General features: G+C 38.9%; 1 protein-coding gene across 5 annotated transcripts in view; it reads right to left on the bottom strand.

Annotated features, from left to right (window-relative positions):
* HSD17B4 (hydroxysteroid 17-beta dehydrogenase 4) overlaps positions 1–24,205 on the bottom strand; it is a 93,460-nt gene that overhangs the window by 14,823 nt on the left and 54,432 nt on the right. For all 5 annotated transcript variants that reach the window (XM_072840640.1, XM_072840641.1, XM_072840642.1 and 2 more), the window contains 5 exons: positions 16,678–16,747; positions 15,951–16,057; positions 10,428–10,514; positions 7,085–7,171; positions 5,211–5,349 (listed from right to left, as the gene is read on the bottom strand). In XM_072840640.1, coding sequence (XP_072696741.1) covers positions 5,211–5,349; positions 7,085–7,171; positions 10,428–10,514; positions 15,951–16,057; positions 16,678–16,747 — 490 coding nt within the window. The remainder of the gene's footprint in view (positions 1–5,210; positions 5,350–7,084; positions 7,172–10,427; positions 10,515–15,950; positions 16,058–16,677; positions 16,748–24,205) is intronic.

Raw genomic sequence — 24,205 nt, 5'->3', positions numbered from 1 at the left:
CTCCTCTCTCCATTCTTGCCATGATCTTTTTTTCTTTTTTAAGATTTTATTTATTTATTCATGAGAGACACAGAGAGAAAGAGAGGCAGAGACAGGGGCAGAGAGAGAAGTAGGCTCCATGCAGGGAGCCTGATGTGAGACTCGATCTCGGGACTCCAGGATCACACCCTGAGCCTGAGGCAGGCGCCCAACCGCTGAGCCACCCAGGCGTCCCCCATTCTTGCCATGATCTTAATTTAGGTCTCCTTCTCTTTCATCTGCAATACAACAAACCTTGCAAACCTTGTTTCTTTAACCTCTGTATTCAAACTTTCCTGCATACTCCTGCACAATGAATGCCTCAATAGTTATTCCCACAGACCCTCCCCCCCCAAAAAAGCTTATCTTTTCATGTTTGTAATGTGCAACCTAGCAAACAATTTAGCACATAGTAAACATTCAATTATTACTTGAATGAAACAATCCTCCTGTTCTGTGAAAGCCGACAGCACTTTTTCCATGTCTCTTACCAATTCTGTTCAGAATTATTTATAGACATGAATAGGTCCTGATTCCTTATTTGAACTCCTTCAGGCCAGATCTGTTTTAGAAATCAGGATTTTTTCAGATTACACGAAGGAAATATGGTGCATAAAATATGTATTACATATTATGGAAGAGCTCCAATGATACAACATTCTGTAAACATATACAGGATTTCTGTACTCAACTTATTCACACTGGGTGAGACAGAGAGAAGGATAATAATTTGCATCATTTAAGTTCCAGCCAGGCTTTGCCATCAGTGAGTTAGGAGGGGAAAAAAAAAAACAACCAAAAACCCTTCCATTTTTAAACTCTTTGGTTTCTGGAATCAATGAAAGAAGAAGCTGTGTTTTAATTTTCAGGAGCAGGCAATTCTTTGGGCCACATAAAGCCTCTGATTGTCTACCTTCTTTATGCCTCCCTGTCATCTTCCATTTCCTCGGAACTTTAACTCTTGCTGAGAACAACAGAATGGGATCCAAAGGGTTTACCACAATAACTTCTGGCTGGCCTTAGAAATTAACAGTAATAAATATTATAAGCTATACTGCCTATTTATAAAAGGTTTCAGGACTATCACACTGTTCCTGAATGTTTCACTTATATTAAATAGAAAATATCCACACAACACATTACTGTTTTTTTAAAAAAGGCACCAACCTCAGCACTTTAAAAAAAAAAAAAAAGCAGACATATGACTCCATCTAAGATGACACATTCTACATGGCTGTTAGCACTTATTCAACATACATGGCTACTGTATTATAGACTGTACTAGAAGCTAGCAATAAAAAATTAATCTGCAGCTCTTTCTCATTCTTAAACCCAAGGTCAAATGGGAGGAGGCATATAATTATAAACGATCATAACACAGTAAGATAACTGTGACAAGCAACAGACTGTTACAGGAAATTCAGAGGTTTATTTCTCTAGCTGAGGTCCATCTGCACCTTTGCAACCTAATCAAAGACTCCCTAGGAAAGTAAAAAGTCAAAGGATAACCTTTATTCTAGAGGGGCAAATACCTGAAAGCACAGCATATTTGGAAGAGGTGCTCAAACCTAGCCAGGCTTTCAATTACATTTCAGAGTAACAAAAAGACAGAGATAACAAGATCATTATGTCCTAGATATTATTATATTGTTATATGTTACATAATGTTATTTTATGCATTATCATACAGTAATTATATAATATTATATATTATTCCATATTATATAATAATGTAACATTAATAGTGAAATGAAAAAAATAGGCTTCTAGGACGCCTGGGTGGTTCAGTGGTTGAGCACCTGCCTTTTAGCTCAGAGTGCGATCCTGGAGTCCAGGGATCGAGTCCCACATCAGGCTCCCCATGGGATCCACTATATGTGGATCATAATGTTTTTAATAACTCTAAAACAATACTTTGAAAACAAAACAGTCTCCAGAGGTAGAAATAAGAAGATACAAAGTGAGCATTACAAGGTATGCCCTCCTTCCCCAAAGTTCCTCACCAGGGCCCTGCTTCTTGCTTCTTCATCTCTCTATAATGCTCTGCCCACAAGAAAGGAAAGGGCAGGCTCTCCAGGCTTTCTCGATCCGTCTCAACCCAATGAGGCAGAGGCCACACTGGCCCTCGCCCTTCTGCTTCTAGATGACCACACACAACAGGCCTTAGAGGGGCCTCCCTTCAAAGACATACCATGACTCCTCCTCCATAGCCTAAACCAACCCTGACCTAACACCAACACCACAACTCCAACTCACCTAATTCTCCCTACACTGATACTAATTTGGTTTTAAAAGACTCTCCCTAGGGTGCCCAGGGCAGCCCAGTTAGCATGGGGCTCTTGGTTTCGGCTCAAGTCATGAACTCAGGGTTGTGAGAAAAGAGCCCCATGTTGGACTCCATGCTCAGCAAGGAGTCTGCTTGGACCTCTCTATCTCCCTCTGCCTCTCCTGCTCACTCTAAAATAAATAAATAAATCTTTAAAAATTAAAAAAAAAAAAAAACCTCTCCTTACTCTCTCTACCTCCAAACATACATGCTGCCCCAGAGATGTGGTGGTGGTGGTGGTGGCATTTGGACAGTAGGGTGGGAGAAGGAGGGAGAGACAGGCAAATTCCAAGATCTATAGATTAAAATGCACCTCCTAGGCCACTCAGCCCAAACCCCTGGGTTCTGACACTTGCAGTCACTTGTGCAACTCAGGACACACGAGCCCAGCCAAGGTGAACTGAGGAGCTTCAGGCTAGTTCCTAAAATTAGTTCTGGCCAGCCAAGACATGAACAAGGCTGTGACAACTGAGAGCAATTTAGAATACAAAATATTTGGGGGCATTCAGATGGCTGAGCGTCTGACTCCTGATTTTGGCTCAGGTCATGATCTCAGGGCCCTGGGATCAAGCCCTGCTCCTGGCTCCACACTCAGTGGGGAGTCTGCTTGAGGATTTCTCTCTCTTCCCCTCCCCTGGCTTATATGTGCTCTCTCTCTCTCTAAAATAAATAAATCTAGGGACACCTGGGTGGCTCAGTGGTTGAGCATCTGCCTTCAGCTCAGGGAGTGATCCCGGGGTCCAGGATCGAGTTCCACATCAGGCTCCCTACAGAGCCTCGTCTCCCTCTGCATAGGTCTCTGCCTCTCTCTCTGTGCGTCTCTCATGAATAAATAAATAAAATCTTAAAAAAAAAAAATAAATCTATAAAATACAAAATATTTGGAATTAAAGTGTTAAACAAAACATTTTTAAAACTGATCGTGAGGGGTACCTGGGTGGCTCAGCGATTGAGCATCTACCTTCTGAAGCTCAGGGTGTGATCTCGGATCTAGGGATCAAGTCCCACATCAGGCTCCCAGCAAGGAGCCTGCTTTTCCCTCTATGTCTCTGCCTCTCTTTGTGTGTCTCTCATGAATAAATCAATAAAATCTTAAAAAAAAAAAAGATAATTTAAAAAAATGCTACATATTCCCTAAATCGAAGCATTCATTCATTATTTTCATGCTATTAAGTGCCATGACAAAAAAGAGAAATGCCAACATGGAATGGTTCTCTAAAATACCATAAGCCAAAAGGCCTGGACAGCTTCTACTGCTGCCAGCCATGGCAACTTAGCTCAGTGACACAAAGCCTGGAGAAAACAACTGCCCAAAGTGAAAACAGTTACAACAGCTGAGAATCAAGTCAAATACCAGAGAGGCAGACAACCAAAGGGAATGGTGAACCCTTTTAGAGAAAGCTTTCAGATATGACGTGACGATGAGCTTTAATAACTAAGGCCCCAAAGAAGAGATGATAAAACAAGCAAAAGCCACAAGGGGTATCGACAATGAGTAGTTATTAACAGGATATTGATATTCTCATTTCTCCAGTGGAAATGTCAGGAAAAACTCTTCTCCTAAGTTAATCAAAGGTCACCTGCAAAGGGAAGCACATTTTCTAATACAAGGAAAGTGTCACCAAGACAAGGGGAAAATCTGAGTTAGCTACCAACTCTATACTGAAGGAGATTACCCTGCTTGCCACAAGTGAATCACATGTATACTGTGCAAATCACTACACAGGGTTCTGATCTGCTACTTGTGAGACATGGTTTTAGCACCTCCTCTCACTCTTGCAGACCTCATTCCTCTCCTCTACTAGTACCTTCAAAAACCCTGTGCTTTGTATGCATAACTCAACTTCTAATATACGTTCATCCCTAGGGAAAAAATTGCCCTGCATCATGGAAAGACAGAAAGAACAAAGAAAGGCACATGGTAACACTTGCACACGCAGTGTTCACCTATGAAATTCTTTAGAAAAAAATTAGACATTTTGAAATTTGGGGGACTAAATACCTACTAACATTTCTGCCTTTCTCTGACCACCCCCACACCCTTCTGATTGACATCCTAGAAGAACAGTGTCTTTCAGAACAAACATCAAAATGTCAACTGTGGGTAGTGAAATTATATACATCATTATTCTCTTCTTTATAACCTTTATATATCAGATTACAGGTCATAAACATACACTGCTTAGAAGAAACCACAATTGTTATATTAAAAAGAAGGTTGTAAATATTGATCCAAAATCAGTTTAATAAAACTTCAATATGTTTTTCTAGGAATATATAACAAACGGAAGACCATTTCAAAAAGTTTCCACTAATTCAGAGATATATTTTTATTTTCTGCTCTAAGTGAGCATTTATAGTGATCTTTAGCTGTAGTGAAGAATATAACAAATGGATTTCCAAGGCACTCGAGTAGGCAGTCTTAAATAGAAATCTGATAATTAAGGTGATAATCCAAATTATTAATATTTGAGGATGAAGAAAACAGCTTTAAAAGTGTCAAAATGTAATAACTTAAGAATATTTCACCTGATGAATTTCCTTTTCATGTAGGGGGCACTTCAAGACAAAAGAAGCAGATAACTAACATGACTGTTTAAAATTACTACTTTCGGGTACTACAATGAAGTCTTTAAACTCTAAAAGTCTTTTAAAACTCTAAAAGTTTTAAACTAGGTATTTTCTTTTAATGGATTCTTTACATCTCTGAAAAGCACACGCATCTCTGAATGCCCTGAAACCTGGTATTCCCCATGAAAAGACAGGGTTTACCAACCTTCGATGAGACAGGCTTTAAAGGATAAAGGATACTTTCTATTTACAAAGAGTTACCTTGGAATCGTATAAAATCAGAGATGTGACTTACTCCACTTGGCTGCGATGTTTCCACCTTTAGTGATATGCCACTCAAATACGGCATTTACTTTCTTTGCCACTTCATGCCCAATATCCTTAAGGCGGCGACCTATCTCCTCAAATACCAGGGTACTCTGGAGCTCCCCACCCTAGTCAAAAGAAAAATTTAACTTGAAAAACTTTGTAAAAATAACTCAAGGGGAAAAATGATTACAAAATTTATGCACAATGAAGTGATTTTCTTTTAAATCTGCATAAAAATAAGGCAAAGTCATTTTTTTCCACGCCAGGCTTCTTTTACACTTTCTGTATGTTAATTCATGTCATCCAGGACTTCAATCTTTTTTTTTAATGTTTTTTTTTTAATTTTTATTTATTTATGATAGTCACAGAGAGAGGGAGGCAGAGACACAGGCAGAGTGAGAAGCAGGCTCCATGCACCGGGAGCCCAACGTGGGATTCGATCCCGGCTCTCCAGGATCGCGCCCTGAACCAAAGGCAGGCACTAAACCGCTGCACCACCCAGGGATCCCCAGGACCTCAATCTTAATAGAAGATTCTACTTTATCAGCATTCAGAAATGATTTTTTAAATTTTATTTAAATTCAATTAATTAACACATGTATTATTGATTTCAGAGGTAGAGGTCAGTGACTCATCAGTCTTACATAACATCAAGTGCTCATCCCATCAAGTGCCCTTTTTTTTTAATATTTTTATTTATTTTTTCATGATAGACATAGAGAGAGAGACAGGCAGAGACACAGGCAGAGGGAGAAGCAGGCTCCATGCAGGGAGCCCGATGTGGGACTTGATCCCTGGACTCCAGGATCACACCCTGGGCCAAAGGAAGACGCTGAACCACTAAGCCACCCAGGGATCCCCTCAAGTCCCTCCTTAATCCCCATCACCCAGTTACCCCATCCCCCTACCCTCCTCCCTCCCAGCGACCTTCAGTTTGTTCCCTATGATTCAAAGTCTTTTATGGTTTGTCTCCCTCTCTGATTTCATCTTTTTTTTTTTTTCTCCTCTCTGTTTTGACATCAAAAAAAATAAAATCTTGCCATTTGCAATGACACAGATGGAACTAGAGGATATTATGCTAAGCGAAATAAGTCTATCACAGAAATATTTTTAAAGTACACTAGGAACTAAACAACCTACGTCCTAACAAAACTTGAGCAGGAAGATACTGGACAAATCAGCCAACTTCTGTGGTCTCATTTCTCTCTTTGTAAAAAGGGATTACGTTATGTAAAGACCATACCTCCTTGTAGCTCTAACACTTCTGAAGTTTCTGATCTAGGATTCTTCATAAGCAATCTTAATCTTCAGTCATTTATGTGATGATATAGCTTATGACAGACAATTAAAAATCACGGGTCTGAGAACCTCAATACTACAAAGTTACTATTTTGAAGACTGAGAATATAAACATTTTTTATTAAAAGCCTCCTTATGTAAATAGAGACTAACAGAAATGTTATAATAAATAATACATGCTATTGTTTTGATATGTGTATACAAAGCTTTACACCAATCTTTAAATCAAGCAAAGGTACAGGATATTTAGCTTTTTCATCTATTTTTTTCCAAAATATTGTTAGCTTAAGATTTTTCATTAGACAATTGATTCAGTTACTCCAAAATGAGAAAATTATATTCTCTTGAAAAGGACCCCAGTATCTCCCTTAAAAAAAGTTTAAAAAATCCTTAAGTTGTCAAAATATTACTTTTACTTGAAGTAGTTTCGGATTAACATCCCTCAAGAATTAAGAATCTTATGCAGTTCTTAATTTTCTAAAGCAGCCCAAACATTCTAGAAATAATTTTAACTAAAATTCATACATCAGGAAATGACCTACATCAGTTTCCATAACCCACCTCAGAGGGTGTCTGAGCTGAAGTATCAGATGTTGGCATGAGATCCACATATGCATTTGAAATGACAATATCTCCAGTTTCTTGGATCTTAAAAGAGACATGAGAGGGGGAAAAAAAAGTTTACTCAGATGATTCCAATGAAAACGCAGTATCATTGCAAAATAGTATACAGTCATTTAAAAGAAAATTGCAATTTTTCCTCATAAGAAAAAGAAAATAATCCAAATTACATGAAGTTTATAAATTAAATGTCAAGATGAATAAACATGAAGCTTGCTGTTTTAATACAACTGTTATTAACCCTAACTGTAGAATCAACTGGCACCCTTTTAAAAAATACCTATGACCAGGTCCCATCTCCAAAAATTCTAATTTAAATGGCGTGGGGCGGACACCTGGCATTGGTATTTGAGGAAATTATTTTTTAAACCTACATGTGTCTAATGGGGAACCAGAATGAGAATTGCTGAATTCTTATAAACAGTACAAGGCATGACACAATATCCATATGAGGTAGTGGTGCATCTGTTCTATTCAGAGAGAATAAAATCCCACAGTAGTAATTTAAAGTAATAATTCTAGTTATTTCAAATAGGAAGGGTACACAGCATAAACTAAATGCTTAGACTTTCATCAAAATACTCATGAAAGGAAATTAAATTCTAATCTCTAATACTTCATCTAAAATTATTCCAATGGCTACTCTTTCATAAAATTATAGTATTGCTACAAATGTGCAGAATGGGGCCTAAAAATTGAGGCAGCATTTATTAAAATTGATTTTTTTTTTTAAGAACTGAGGTCATTCTCCCTTGACTACGCACCATCATACTTTAAATCTTTTTATTTTTTATTTATTTATTTTTTCATTTATTTATGATAGTCACACAGAAAGAGAGAGAGAGAGGCAGAGACATAGGCAGAGGGAGAAGCAGGCTCCATGCACCGGGAGCCTGATGTGGGATTCGATCCCGGGTCTCCAGGATCGCGCCCTGGGCCAAAGGCAGGCGCTAAACCGCTGCGCCACCCAGGGATCCCCCATCATACTTTAGAAAAAAAGATCTTTCAAACAATTTGCTCATTTTGTTTCTAATTATGTATAGAGCCAAAGCATGGAAAGGGACAATTTATGAACAAAATACACTTTAGTATATTACTTTCTTGTAACCAAGCCAAGCAGGTCGTTTTGGAACATTAGTTTAAAATGTTTCTTAAGATACAACATGAGGGAAATAAGGAAGAAAGGGAGGAAAGCAGGATTCCTATATATAACTGAAGGGAAAGAGGACCTCTAATCACTGGGAGGGGAGGGAAATACAGTGAAAAAGATGGGACGATATGCTTAGAATTTATGGCAAGAAGGTACTGTATTTAGATATTAAATTATTTCTCAGCCCTGTAAGTCTGTATCCGTGGAAATTATTTCTATGTTGTTCATTACTACAACAGAGGAAAACAAATCTATAATGTGGTCATAGACCTTAATACTTGTAGATTTCATCATCCTACTAAAGAAATAAGACTTACTCAAAATAATGAGACAATAGGATGGCTTCAGAATAGGTGACACAAACATTTAACTGCAAGACAATTTCACAGAAAGGCAATATGCCAGTTTGTAGGGGCAGGAAAAGGGGAGGGAGTCATAAAGGATTGCCTCTAAGGGCAAGGGAGCAGTTAAAGGAAGCTGAAAAGAGAAGAGGCCATGGGAGCCTGCCTGGCTGGCTCAGTCGGTTGAGCATCTGACTTTAGCTCAGGTTATGATCCCAGGGTCCTGACATTGAGCCCCACATTGGGCTCCCTCCTCAGCGGGGAGTCTGCTTCTCCTTCTCCCTTCCCCTCTGTGCTCTCTCTCCCTCTGTCTCGCTTTCAAATAAGTAAACGACAATTTTTTTTAAATAAAGGGCAGGAGGCAATGGGAAATAAAGAGTATATACAAATGAAGCAGGAAAGTGACCCTGCAAGCTGCAGGAATTAGTGAGGAGTACCACATAAAGAAGAGTTTTGCAAAGTTATTTATTTATAAAAGAAACTATGATACAGTAAGAAGAGCGAGGGCTCTGGGATTGAGGCTTTAAGCCAGGAAGACCTGGGTTCACACCCCAGATTGATTCCTTACCGTGTGACCATGAGCAAGTATTTGCTGATTTTTTTTCTACTGAATTTAGAGATGATGATAGAGAACTGAATCTAGATTTTCTTCTATTGAATATAGAGATGATGGTATAGCCTGTTCAGAGGTATCGAATAGCTACTATTATTATTCATGGTGATGTCTACACTGCTCAGCACAAACCATCTGAGTAGTACAAAATGATTGGGCCAAAGAAGTACCAGCCTGGTCAACCAGGTTAACAAAAACTATCTTTAAAAGTCTTATAAGTAAAGGGATAATGGCACATCCTTTGAGTATTTTACTAGAACGCTGCTAACAGCCCACCCAATGATGATGTAACTCTTTAAGGAGACATACTTATTTTTTTATCCTGTCACTTACTTTTTAATTAGGCCCAAACTTTGTGACATAAGGTGTTAATTTCTGGATTTTAGTGTGATCAAGATGCACGTGATTTCTATCCAGTAGAAAAAGGAACCATAAAGGGTATGGCTATAGAACATTAACTAGTTCTGCCTCTAATTCAGCAAAATTCATGGAGAGCAGCACCTGCTGGACCATATAAACACTGTCGCTCTAATTTTCTTTTGAACCAGATTTATCATCTTGCCAGCTCCCTCATTAAGCAATTAAACAGAGTTGTCATATTTTCATTTTATATCTGTGTGAGAGCTATGCCTTTAATAGTCTGAAGATTATATTTTGACAATAATTAGATTGATTGTTGAGCCAAAAAGTTATGGTTGGCTGGGTTTTCAAAACAGCTGTGCCACTCCTACAGAGCCAGGCACCAATTTAGTAAAAACTAAAACAAAATAAAAGGTACATAGCCATCTTATTTTCAATTAAAAGGTACCAATGATTTAAAAAAAAAAAAAAAAAACTTGCTAAGGGCACCTGGGCAGCTTAGTTGGTTAAGCAGCTAACTCTTGATTCAGCTCAGGCCATGATCTTAGGGTCTTGGCATTAAGCCCCATCCCACGTAGAGCTCTGTGCTCAGCACAGAGTCTGCTTCAGGATTCTCTTTCTCTCGCTGCCCCTCCCCTTGCTCCTGTGCTCTCTCGCTTGCTCTCTCTTAATAAATTAAGTCTTAAAAAAACCAAAAACCTTCTAGGTTTTCCATCATACCCATAGCACTAACCAAAAGAACACTCTAAGATGGACCATGGTTATAGGCTGTGGTGAGGTGGTAACAAAACAAGGAACTTCTAACCATATTACTCATACCTTGGTTTGGAAATGGATTCTATTTCCTTCCTTCCACATCTCAGTTTGAAGAGTCTGTCCCGGATATACTGGTTTTGCAAAACGAACCTTTAAAAAGAAATGAGTATGAGTGTTAAAAATGTTTTAAAATGCAACCTTGCTACTTGTGGGGAAAGAAATTCAGGTGGACATCAGAGAATATAAAAGGAAGAGAAGAGGTATAAATACATTTACATTCATAAAGGAACAAAAATAGTAAGATACAATCAGACAATGGATATAGTCAGTATAAGCTAATTTATATTTCAAAACAGAGTCAATAAAGAGTCTTTAATCTTGACAAGTCAAGAAACAGAAGCATGCATCCTCATATGAAGGACAGTGAGACAGCGAGCCCCTAGAACAACTCAAAGGATGCAGTTGAAAGTGATAAATAAGTATGTGTGGGAAATAAAATCTGGATGGCATGCAGGATAAAATAATTCCACTTTTTATTTCATCATTTTCTATACCAACTGTATTTGCTCTATGTACATACTATTACATAGTAATAAAAGTAGTTCTAACAAAACGAAAAGCATGAAAATAATCAGTGCTATTTAAGGCAAAACATCAGAAAATGCATTTTCACCGCTGCATGGAGCCCAAATTGATAAAAGCACTTGGAGCTATTTGACACAGTCTCAAACTTTATTTTCAGTGTCTATCTTCTGATGTACACCTCTGCAAAGATACTATGTGCAGAGATAAGGGGGTTTTTTAATTTGCAATGGATGAAAGCACAAAACCAATTTAAAAGTACAAAAACTAAAATCAACATGCAGCTGTCATGCTAATTTAGGTGTAGTTTCTAAGAGTTGAAATGCAGTCACTTAGCTATTTAATTAAGGTAGGGCAAATTACAAAACAATGAAAAAAATTTTTTTCTAAAGATTTTTTTTTATTTATTCATGAGTGACACCAAGAGATAGAGAGGCAGAGACATAGGCAGAGAGAGCAGCAGGCTTCATGCAGGGAGCCCGATGTTGGGATTCAATCCCAGGACTCCGGGATCAGGCCCTGAGCACAAGGCAGACACTTAACCGCTGAGCCACCAAGATGTCCCGAAAAAAAAAATTTTAAGGTAAATCTGAACTTTCTATTAATGTGTATATACTAACACACGTCTGCTCCTAATATTATAAAACAATCTAATTAATCTGTTGAAATTATAGTGCGGGGGTTGGGGCAAGATGGCGGAAGAGTAGGGTCCCCAAGTCACCTGTCCCCGCCAACTTACCTAGATAACTTACAAATCATCCTGAAAACCTACAAATTCGGTCTGAGATTTAAAGACAGAACAGATGGAACGCTACAGAGAGAAGAGTTCATGCTTCTAACAAGGTAGGAAGAGGGAAAATAAATAAATAAAGAAAAATCCAGAGGTGGAGGGGCCCCCACGAGGAGCCAGGCTAAGGCCGGGTGGCAAGAGCCTCCAGGACAGGAAAGCCCAGCCCCAGAGAAGCAGGAACTTTAACAATCTTCCCAGATGGAAAGGCGCTCACAGGGAACTCGGGCAGGATCCCAGGAGGGGCAATGGAGCCCCAGGTCGATAGGGTCACTAACAGAGGAGGTGCACCAGGGGGAGAGTGTGCCACATACCCTGGGCGGAGCACAGTAAAGGGCTGGAGCATCCACCCGGCGGGGCCTTGGGAGCAGCTCAGGTGGCAGCTCTGCGCAGAGGGGGCTGCGCAGCCCCAGGAGTGGATTCCAGCGGCGCATTGCCAGGATCCCAGGGTGCCGGGGGACACAGCCCAGGATCCTGCACTCCCCCAGGGACAGGCAGAGGCTGGGAGAGCATAGGACAGCAAGGACGCTCCTGCCAACGGGCGCCTGCAAGCTGTGCAGGTCAGTGCCCCCTGCCCCCCCGGAGCATCCAGGCCAATGCAGACTGGGAGACTGCGGTAGTTACTGGGGGAGCTGACTCCAGGGCTGGAGAGCTGGCCACCGCCACTGTGGTTGCTCTTCTGGTGTCACCCTGTGCCTGGGAGGGTCGGGCCACCAGGGAACAGAGGCCTCACAGAATAAACAGCTCCCACTGAGCCATGCACCTGGCAGGGGGCTGGGCGGCTCCCCCAGGTACACACACATGAGAATCAGCACCGCAGGCCCCTCCCCCAGAAGGCCAGCTGGAAGGACTAGGGAAGAGCAAGTTCTTGACCAAGCAGCACTGGAGAGCTACAGGGGAAGTCAAGGGATTTACAGTATATAGAACCAAAGGATACCCCTCCTTATTTTGTTTTTGTTTTTTGTTCTTGGTTTTTTGTTTTTGTTTTTTCCTTTTTTTTTTCCTTCCTTTTTGCAGTACAACTTGTTTCTAGTCATTCTGCACTGAGCAAAATGACTAGAAAGAAGAACTTACCACAAAAGAAAGAATCAAAAATAGTACTCTCTCCCAGAGTTACAGAATTCAGATTACAATTCGATGTCAGAAAGCCAATTCAGAAGCACTATTATACAGCTACTGGTGGCTCTAGAAAAAAGCATAAAGGATTCAAGAGACTTCATGACTGCAGAATTTAGATCTAATCAGGCTCAAATTAAAAATGAATTAAATGAGATGCAATCCAAACTGGAGGTCCTCACAACGAGGGTTAATGAGGTAGAAGAACGAGTGAGTGACACAGAAGACAAGTTGATGGCAAGGAAGGAAGCTGAGGAAAAAAGAGAAAAACAATTAAAAGATCATAAGGAAAGGTTAAGGGAAATAAATGACAGCCTCAGAAGGAAAAAATCTACATTTAATTAGGGTTTCAGAGGGCGCCGAAAGGGCCAGAGGGCCAGAAAGTATATTTGAACAAATCATAGCTGAGAACTTCCCTAATTTGGGGAGGGAAACAGGCATTCAGATCCAGGAAATAGAAAGATCCCTTCCTAAAATCAATAAAAACCATTCAACACCCCGACATTTAATAGTGAAATTTGCAAATTCTAAAGATAAAGAGAAGATCCTTAAAGCAGCAAGAGACAAGATATCCTTAACTTATATGGGGAGAAGTATTAGGTTAACAGCAGACCTCTCCACAGAGACCTGGCAGGCCAGAAAGGGCTGGCAGGATATAGTCAGGGTCCTAAATGAGAAGAACCTGCAGTCAAGAATACTCTATCCAGCAAGGTTCTCACTCAGAATAGAAGGAGAGATAAAGAGCTTCCAAGATAGGCAGAAACTGAAAGAATATATGACCACCAAACCAGCTCTGCAAGAAATATTAAGGGGGACTCTGTAAAAGAAAGAGGAAGTCCAAAGAAACAATCCACAAAAACAGGAACTGAATAGGTACTACGATGACACCTAATTCACATCTTTCAATAGTAACTCTGAAGTGAATAGGCTTAATGATCCCATCAAAAGGTGCAGGGTTTCAGACTTGATAAAAAAAAGCAAGACCCATCTATTTGCTATCTACAAGAGACTCATTTTAGACCTCAGGACACCTCCAGCCTGAAAATGAAAGGGTGGAGAACCATTTACCATTCAAATAGTCTTCAAAAGAAAGCAGGGGTAGCAATCCTCATATCAGATAAATGAAAGTTCATCCCAAAGACTCTAGTAATAGATGAAGAGGGACACTATATCATACTTAAAGGATCTATCCACAAGAGGACCTAATAATCATGAATATTTATGCTCCTAATGTGGGAGCTGCCAAGTATATCAATCAATTAATAACCAAAGTTAAGACATACTTAGATAATAATACACTAATACTGGGAGACTTCAACACAGCACTTTCTGTAATTGCCAGATCTTCTAAGCACAACATCTCCAAAGAAACAAGAGATTTTTTTTAAAGATTTTACTCATTCACTCATGACAAACACACACAGAGAGAGAGAGAGAGAGAGAGAGGCAGAGACACAGGCAGGGGGAGAAGCAGGCTCCATGCAGGGAGCCCGATGTGGGACTCGATCCCGGGACTCCAGGATCACACCATGGGCTGAAGACGGCACTAACCGCGGGGCCACTGGGGCTGCCCGAAACAAGAGCTTTAAATGATACACTGGACCAGATGGATTTCACAGATATTTAGAGAATTTCATATCCAAACGCAACTGAATACACATTCTTCTCAATTGCACATGGAACTTTCTCCAGAATAGACCACATACTGGGTCACAAATCAGGTCTCAACCGATGCCAAAAGATTGGGATTGTCCCCTGCATATTTTCAGACTGTAACGGTTTGAAACTAGAACTAAATCACAAAAAGAAATTTGGAAGAAATTCAAACATGGAGGTTAAAGACCATCCTGCTAAAAGATGAAAGAGACAACCAGGAAATTAGAGAAGAATTTAAAAGATTCATGGAAACTAATAAGAATGAAGATACAACTGTTCAAAATCTTTGGGATACAGCAAAAGCAGTCCTGAGAGGGAAATACATCACAATACAAGCATCCCTCAAAAACCTGGAAAAAATTCAAATACAAAAGCTAACCTTGCACCTGAAGTAACTGGAAAAAGAACAGCAAATAAAACCTATACCCAGCAGCAGAAGAAGAGAGTTAATAAAGATTTGAGCAGAACTCAATGAAATAGATCAGAACTGTGGAACAGATCAACAAAACCAGGAGCTGGTTCTTTGAAAGAATTAATAAGATAGATAAACCATTAGCCAGCCTTATTAAAAACAAAAAAGACTCAATAAAATCACGAATGAAAAAGGAGAGATCACCACCAATACCGAGGAAATACAAACGATTTTAAAAACATATTATGAGCAGCTATATGCCAATAAATTAGGCAATCTAGAAGAAATGGATGCATTTCTGGAAAACCACAAACTACCAAAACTGAAACAGCAAGAAACAGAAAACCTGAATAGGTCGATAACCAGGGAGGAAACTGAAGCAGTCATCAAAAACCTCCCAAGACACAAAAGTCCAGGGCCAGGTGGCTTCCCAGTGGAATTCTATCAAACGTTTAAAGAAGAAACAATATCTATTCTACTAAAGCTGTTCCAAAAGATAGAAAGGGATGGAATATTGAAGTAAGTAAATCGGAGAAGGACAAACATTATATGGTCTCATTCATTTGGGGAATATAAAAAATAGTGAAAGGGAATAAAGGGGAAAGGAGAGAAAATGAGTGAAAATATCAGAGGTTGACAGAACATGAGACACCCCTAACTCTGGGAAACAAACAAGGAGTAATGGGAGGGGAGGTGGGTGGGGGGGAAGGGGTGACTGGGTGATGGGCACTGAGGGGGGCACTTGAGGGGATGAGCACTGGGTGATATGCTATATGTTAGCAAATCGAACTCCAACAAATAAATAAATAAATAAATAAATAAATAAATAAATAAATAAATAAAATAATTGCATATGATACCCTTCATGGTACACTGTCAGAGGTATTTATAGCTAAAAGGAACACATGCTGATTGCCATGTCCATGAAATATGTGCTTCAGTACAGTGCCTAGATTAAATGAAGTCACTAAAACTCCTTTCCTTCTCTAAAAATAAAAAGAGGAACTAATGTTCAAATTATGTAATAATATACCTTAATTGCTTTGAATCTCGATACATCGTTATCTGCAAATTTCTGTAAAACATGCCTGGCAGAAAATCCAAATGTACACAATCCATGTAATATGGGCTTGTCAAAACCTAAAAAAAAAAAAAAAAAGAGAGAGAATTTGGTTAGATATAGGCACATTTCCTGTTTAAAAGCCAAGAATAATTCGGGATTTCAAAGAGCACATGGATGAATTATAGCATCTACTTTAAGAAACATGAAAAATAGTTTGTAAAATAATACATGTGGGGAAAAAAACTATGAAATAAACAGAAGAAATAAGAAAGGAATGCTAAAGATGTGAGAACAGAAAGAATTTTTCTGTTTAGCTGTGGCTGAAACCATGAAATCACCCATACTGATTTCAACATCCGTGTATGCAGACAATCCTTCCCTCACTTTTCAGTTCCTTCTCTCTCCTCCAACGCCCCTGGCCGTCAGGATCACTCACACATCCACTCACTGGATCTGATCGGTCCTAAGCCCTGCACCTTACGTGGAGCTTACGTCCTCCACAATCTCAATTATCAACTCCAAGCACACCATCTTCTGAACACGATTTCCTGCCCTTCCTTATCCTTGGCATAAATGTATTAGGAGAGGACTGTTTTTTAAATCTTACTCAAACTAACTCTAAGTAGCAAGATCTCTAAGCGTTATTTAGATCACCGAGCTAGTAGATTTCATCCGTACGTATCATAAGCAATTTTACCTGCGAAACCAGCAAAGTTGGGATCAATGTGTAAGGGATTCCAGTCACCACTGAGGCGGTACAAAGCAGCCTGCAGAAAAAGATTTATAAAAGTAACTAGCTATTCTCAGTAACTAATTTCTGAGTATACATTAAGAAAAAAACAGGAAATACTATTGGTTACTATGTAAGAAACATATTATAAGTGAAGCTCTGGTTGAAAAATAACCATTTCTACCACAGAAAGATGAATTGTAAATCAAATGCTTTTTGTATTACCTGCCACTGAATTCGGCTGGGGAGGAGGGAGGAGGGAACCCGTGAGATAATGGGAGGGGGAGCCTCAAACCACATCTGGGTATTAAGTATCATTACACTAACTAAGGAGGAAGTCACTGAAATGAATCCATCAATCTACTCTCATTAAAACACAATGAAGGGGAGCCTGGGTGGCTCAGTCCATTAAGTGTGCCTTCAGCTCAGGTCATGATCCCAAGGTCCTGGGATGGAGCCCTGCATAGGCCTCCCTGCCCAGCGGAAACTCTCCCTCTCCCCCTCACTCCTGCTCGTCGTGATCTCTCTCGCTCTCTCTCACTCTCTCTCACTCTCTCTCAAATAAATAATAAAATCTTTAAAAAAAAAAAAAAAAAAAAAGCACAATGAAGATAACGTAGATTTTTTTTTTTTTTTTTTTTTTAACGTAGATGTTTATAGCCTCTTGTAACCAAGCAAAATTTAGGCCAACTTTCTTAACAGGGCACTTTCAAATGAAGCCTGTAAACCAATACCAGACATATAAACATCAAAGACTACCACCAACTTTCCCTCTCCTTGTACCCTAAAATCCTGAGCAGGAGCTTATCCTATAAGTAAACAGACCAACAGGTTGCCATCAAGATGAAATTTCTGCTTAGTCCAGATTTTCCTATCACTTCTTTACTTCTACAAGGCAGGACGAGCAGAAAGATACAGAAAATAGGTAAAAAGTAATCACAGCTTCCAGCATTTAGCTTGTTTACCATTCAAACTAGAGAGTACTTTTTAGTAAATGGGAGAGATTCACAGCCAACAGTAAGTATTTCATATATCTCTTTTAACTCTGACCCCCCTGGATCTGCCTCAGTACTTTTGCCCTTTCTCATGAATTGCTACATTAGGCTTTCCAAGACTATTGAAATGCTGAGTAAAGACTCCTCATGTCAGCATATTTAACTTTCTTAATTACCAGGTTCTTATTATTTTCAATTATTGATTATTCTTTTTTTAACAAATTTTACAAAACAATGTTTTCTATAACACCTAAGGAAAATGTCATTTTTTAATACACTTTGTACAGTTTTAATAAGCTTTCTCTTCTCCATCACCCCATATACTAGTTCTATAAATTATTTGCTTTCTCAATTACTCAACACATTGTTCCCTTTATATTACCTTCTAAAAATAACTAAATACAAATCAACAATTATCACAGATGGGTGACTTGCCAGATTCTATATAATATGTTGGAAGATTAAATGATAATATTTAGAAAGCATTTAGAAAAATACTAAAACACTAGGCAAATATACATGACTGTGCTGCATACAAATGAAAACAAAGATACATTTCGGAGCCTAAGGGGGAGGCTGTCCAACGCATGATGGATCAGGGGTTTTGACACCAGACAGACCCAGGTTCAGATCCAGCTCTGCCAATAACAGGCAAGTTTCCTTATCACCCTGAGCCTCAATTTCCTCATTTAATAAACTGAAAGGTGAGTACATCTCTTACAAAGCATTATCCTTGATAAATATTAATACCTCAATAAATGTGAGCTATCATTATCATTTTAAAAGGTACTAGCAACGATATGTCAACTGAAAAAAAGCCAGGCTCAAAGTGGGTTAGTAAATGCTTTATTCATTATCTTACTTATCATAGGCTCAGATTGCATTGAAGAAGTGCCCTGATGCTTGTCAGCCATACGGGATCACATAAATGAAAGAGGGAGGGGGAACAATGTTTGCCAGCAGTTCTCCAAATACTTGCCTGTCAAAAGGTACAATTTGTTACAAATGTAAAATTTAGGTTTTCTAATTTCCACATATACACGAGAAAGGCCCTTGGGTCATCTTAATACATTATGTTTCTATATATTTGATTATTTAAAAATACTGCCTGCCTATCTCAGTTTAACTGGTTTTCTGGTTCCTCCTTTTTGATTTCTCCTCAAGGTCACCGGAGATGGCCACAGGAAGCACACTTGAGCTTTAGCACACAAGCAGAAGACAACCAAGTTTTAAGATTAGTACTAGTATTCTCACCCCACAGATATCATTCCTATAAATGGAAAAAAAAATTTACCTAAAGAAATCCTATTAAAGAAATATGAAAATTTTCATATTATTTCAATGTTAGCATTGCCCTGTTGTAGATGGCAGAGGAAGCAAAGGCATAAAAGAGCCATTGTGAGACAAGACCAAAGTCAAGGAAATGAATGCTTAACTAAATTCAATCAGAATGCAAAATAACCATTCTCCAAATAATAAGGAATACTGTTCAAGGACTGCTTTCTAAATATTTTGACAGATATTCATATTTCAACTTTCAGAAGTAAAGCTAAAATCTTTTTTGTCTCATCTCTGTCTAGATACAAGGATCACTAAAACTCACAAACATACACATACATACACAAGTAAGAAAAACAGCTATAAATTGCCTTACTTGTGTATTATATGTGAGAGGATCTTCTACATTTCAGTAAATTAATTATTCTTAATTTTATTTTTAAAAATTGTATCAAGTCCGGGATGCCTAGATGGCTCAGTGGTTGAGCATCTGCCATTGGCTCAGGGCATGATCCCGGGATCTGGGATCGACTCCCATATTGGGCTCCTTGCAGGGAGCCTGCTTCTCTGTTTGCCTATGTCCCTGCCTCTCTCTTTCTGTGTTTCTCATGAATTAAAAAAAAAAAAATTGTATCAAATCCAACTAAATGCTAAATAAAAAGACTCAGTTATTTGTACTTCCCAAATCCTCACATGCTCCAAAAAAGCATAAAGAGCAACACGAAGTACAAATAAAACTACACAAGTCCCAAGCCTACGGTATAACCAAAGATGGGGAACACCATCAAGTTCAAATTGCTCTAAGCAGAAGAATAAACACTGATTTCCAGCAGAGCTACTTCTTGAGAACCCTCTCAAAGCTACTGTAGAGAGTGGCAGGGGTAAGAAGGCAAACACAGAAGCAGTGTGGAAGAGAGAAGAGAAAAAGAAAAATCACTTCCAGAAAGTCCCCCTTAAGGAAAGAGGAGAATATGGAAAGATTAGAGCACTGATTACAAAGAAAAGAATTAAAAGAATACAGGCCTCCAAGTGGCAATCCAGTAAGACAACATTTCTAGGGGAGAAAATTATAAAACAAAGATGTCCCCTTTCAAGACTGAAAAATGTAGAAAAAAAGAAGAGAGGAAACTTAAGATAAAGAGAATGAAAAAAATGTTTTTAATAAAATGGCTCCCAACAATGTCCCACTCCAAAAGACATCTCAAAGAAAATGCACTTTGCCTCAATGACAGAAGAGGGCAATCTTGAATTTCATAATGAGATTATCTTCTAAACTATCACAAACTCCCAACCTTACCTACAAACTGCACACAGAAAGTCACCTCCATCTGCACAAAGCTACTATAAGACTAAAAGAGAAAATAAGTACCAAAACATTACAATAAATGAAATTTCCCCAAAGAAAACAACTACCAAACTGAAGAAAACTGTAACATAATACTCAAGTATTTGGGGAATGAGACAAACACCATGTATCTAAAACTCAAAAACTCACATCAAATGGACAACAAATATGAAGGAATGAAGTAAGATATAATTAAAAGTCAAGAAAGAGGGGATCCCTGGGTGGCGCAGCGGTTTGGCGCCTGCCTTTGGCCCAGGGCACGATCCTGGAGACCCGGGATCGAATCCCACGTCGGGCTCCCGGTGCATGGAGCCTGCTTCTCCCTCTGCCTATGTCTCTGCCTCTCTCTCTCTCTCTCTCTGTGTGTGTGACTATCATAAATAAATAAAAAATTTAAAAAAAAAAAAATATATATATATATAAAAAAATAAAAGTCAAGAAAGAAAAGGAAGGAGGAAAGTTCTATCAGTAATAAAGACTAAATTACAAGATGCCTGGGGGGCTTGAGTGGCTCAGTTGGTAGAGCATCCAACTCTCTTCTCAGCTCAAGTCATGATCTCAGGGTGGGGAGATCGAGCCCCACATTGGGCTCTACGCTCAGTGCCAATGCAGAGTCTGCTTGAGATGATCTCTCTCCCTCTCCCTCTGCCCTTCCCCACCACTCACACATTCATTTGCCCTCCCACTCTCTCTCTCAAGAAAAAAAAAAAAAAAAAGATGAAGAAAAATATCCTAGGGCCTCAAGGATAATACCCAGCCAAGTTGTTCTTCAAGGATACAAGGTATAAAAAAGAAAAAACGCTTTAAACACATAGGAACCAAAGAAACACTATACACATGAGCCCTTCTTGGGAAAGGTATCACAGGAGGAGCTCTATCCAGCAAGGAGGTGACAGGGCAACGTCTGGCAAAAGGACTGATATAACCAACTACAAATCTAAAACTAAAAACAAAGATGGGGAAGATAGAAGAATATATACATGCTAAACGCTCTGAAAGCATAAAATTAATACATCTCAAAAAATGGGAACAATAAGGGAGAAGAAATGGGCTCTCTAACTGTTGTACAGGAAAACAAGTAGAAAACAAAAGATAATGATAAAAACTGAAAAACCACAGAGTAATAATAAGCAAGAAATGAGGTACCAAGGGCACATAAAAAGTCACAGCTCTCTGTTGGGACAACGCTGTTCAGACTGCAGTACAAGAAAGGAGACCCAAACACAGCAAAACAATCTCAACAAGTTAAAGAGATAAAAATGAAAGCTCTGGGAGACTGTGCAACTGGAACATGTATATCCTGGAGAAGGGGAAGCTAGCTACAGAGGAACGAGCTCCAGAAATCTAAACAGAGATCGGTTCCCTTGAGGGCCTGGACAATGAACCAGCCCCTGAAGAGGCCTTATGAAGAAATTTAGAGGCACTCCAGCCAAAAGTAAGCAAGAAGATTCTAAACTTATGAAAGACACCATCTTGGACGTCCTGGACCTGCCCAGCCATCAGTGGAGAATAGCTTCACTGAGTGAAGGCAGAGGCAACACCCAATCAACACACAGAATCATCAAAAAACAAATGAAAAAGGTAGTACTTGTAATACACCTGGTAATTTAATAAAAAATATTTTAATGGATGGTATAAACAATATACCCAAGACTAACATTACTTAATAATGACAGTACCTAAAATCCTGTTAGACTAAGTGGTATAAAATATGTATCTGGGGAAACTACAAATTCTCCCTAACTGTAAAGCCTGATATCTAGTATCTACTGATTCTTCATTCTTTCTAGATTACTAAGGATGAATGTTCTATTTGTTAATTATGAAAAACTAGGACACCTGTAATGTCATACCAGTTTGAACATGAAGAAATTCTCCTGAAGACGTGATAAAGATTGTCCCAGAAGCAAATACTGGTAGAGCTAAAAATATGGTTGCCAGGTTCTTTAGTAACTGAAGTTACCAATTTAAAGAGCTAGCATGTAGTTTATGCTATAATGGCATAGTTTTTTTTCCTTACTTCCACTGTTCCTTCAGCATCTGCCATCCACAGCCATCTCCCATTACTCTCTCATGTGGCTGCTCCAATTCTCATTCCCTGTATACCATCATGCTCTCCTCCTCTCTTACAGTTAGCTACCATTACCTCTTCTTCCCTTCCCAGCCAATCTGTAAGCCCTACATCTCTGGTAAAGAGAGAATATCTACACACCATTTTAGCTTAGAGGAGGGCCACCTTTCCTACCAAAGCCTTCTGAACATCATTCTCTAATGAGTATCCCTTCTCTGTCTACAGCACTTACATAACAATTCAAAGCCTGTATTTAATCATTCATTGCTTGAACAGGTGCCCTAGTTATGCCCACATTTACATCTTGAGTATCCAAGTGTCCTTCTAGCTCCTTGACCACAGATTACATTTATTCCACTTGATCTTTATCTCCTGTAGCACAGATTGAGTTTAAAACAGACCATAAATCCCCCTGAAGTTTATGCAAAGTTTTATGAAAAATGTTTTTTGAAGAAAGAGATGACTTTCATCATATTCTCAAATGACCATGAGACAAAATGTTCTGTCAAATGATGGGTGCCCATTATTTATACAAAAAATGGCTGTTAACTTAAAAACTACTCTTTGTCACACAGAAGAAGAGTCAACTCTGCTGAAAACTAATGAAAAGTTCTACTTCTCTGAAAAAGAACCAAAGGGGGAAAAAAAATCTCTTGACTTACTGTGTGTAGAAATTCAAGCCCTGGAAACTATTCAGTTTTTCTTATCTACAGCAGATACCTTTTATTATTTCAGTAACCCAAAAATAATAAAGGAGCACTGCTGGGTTTTCTGAACTATGAAACCATGAAGCCTTGTCTGTTCTTTTAGTGCCTTAATAAAATTAACTTCAATACAAAGTTTTTATTAAACATAAATATGGGTGCATTCTTAAGACACTGATAAGAAACAGGGATGGAAAAAAACATTACAAGGCAAAAACTAACCTCAGGGAAAGTGTTCTTTCTGTTACCTGATTCCATAGTACATTCTAAGATGTAACAATCTTAATTCTTTCTGCCTCATGAAATTACGTTTCTATTTGCCAGAAAACATAAATCCTGCAGAAGTTCTCATACCAAGTATATCAAAATTAACATCAAAAACTACATAAACTGGGGCACCTGGGTGGCTCAGTGGTTGAGCATCTGCCTTTGGCTCGGGTCGTGATCCTGGGGTCCTGGGATCGAGTCCCACATCGGGCTCCCCACAGGGAGCTTGCTTCTCCCTCTGCCTATGTCTCTGCCTTTCTGTCTCTCATGAATAAATAAATAAAACCTTTAAAAAATAAACTGAGTAAACTTACAAATAATTTGCTGTCATTAAAGATGCTCTCTCACAGAGCCCCTTCAGAGCTTTATGGATTCTGTTCTGTGTTTGTGTCATTAGACCTCTGGCCACTGCAGGGAAGAATCTTTGGGGGGACTCACACCAACAAAAGTGGCCTTTCTCATCTTTATGGCTATCTTTTGTTTTTGTTTTGTTTTTGTTTTTGTTTTTCTATTTTTTGTTTCTTAAATAAACTTTCCCATGCTCACAGAATCTTGTTAACTGATAAGGCATTTTACCTTCTCCATCAGAAAACAAATTATTTATGCCAAACAAAAGAGATTAAACCACCCAACCTTCCTAAGAGGCTTTATTTCGCCTGTCCACTAAAACTGGCCTAAAATAATCTGCTTTCAAGGAATGTAGCTCAATTTTCTTTCTTGAAAGAAAAAGAGTGACGAAAATTTTCCTTTCAATTCTTTTTATCCTGCTCACTTTTTATCACTGCTTTAATGAAATTCTTCACTACTAAGCTAGGCAGTCTCTCTAAGCACTTGC

Source organism: Canis lupus, chromosome 10 (genome assembly GCF_048164855.1).
Source record: "Canis lupus baileyi chromosome 10, mCanLup2.hap1, whole genome shotgun sequence".
In the NCBI taxonomy this organism is placed as follows: domain Eukaryota; kingdom Metazoa; phylum Chordata; class Mammalia; order Carnivora; family Canidae; genus Canis; species Canis lupus.
Note: the sequence above shows the minus strand (reverse complement) of the source record. Positions and strands in the feature narration are given on the sequence as shown.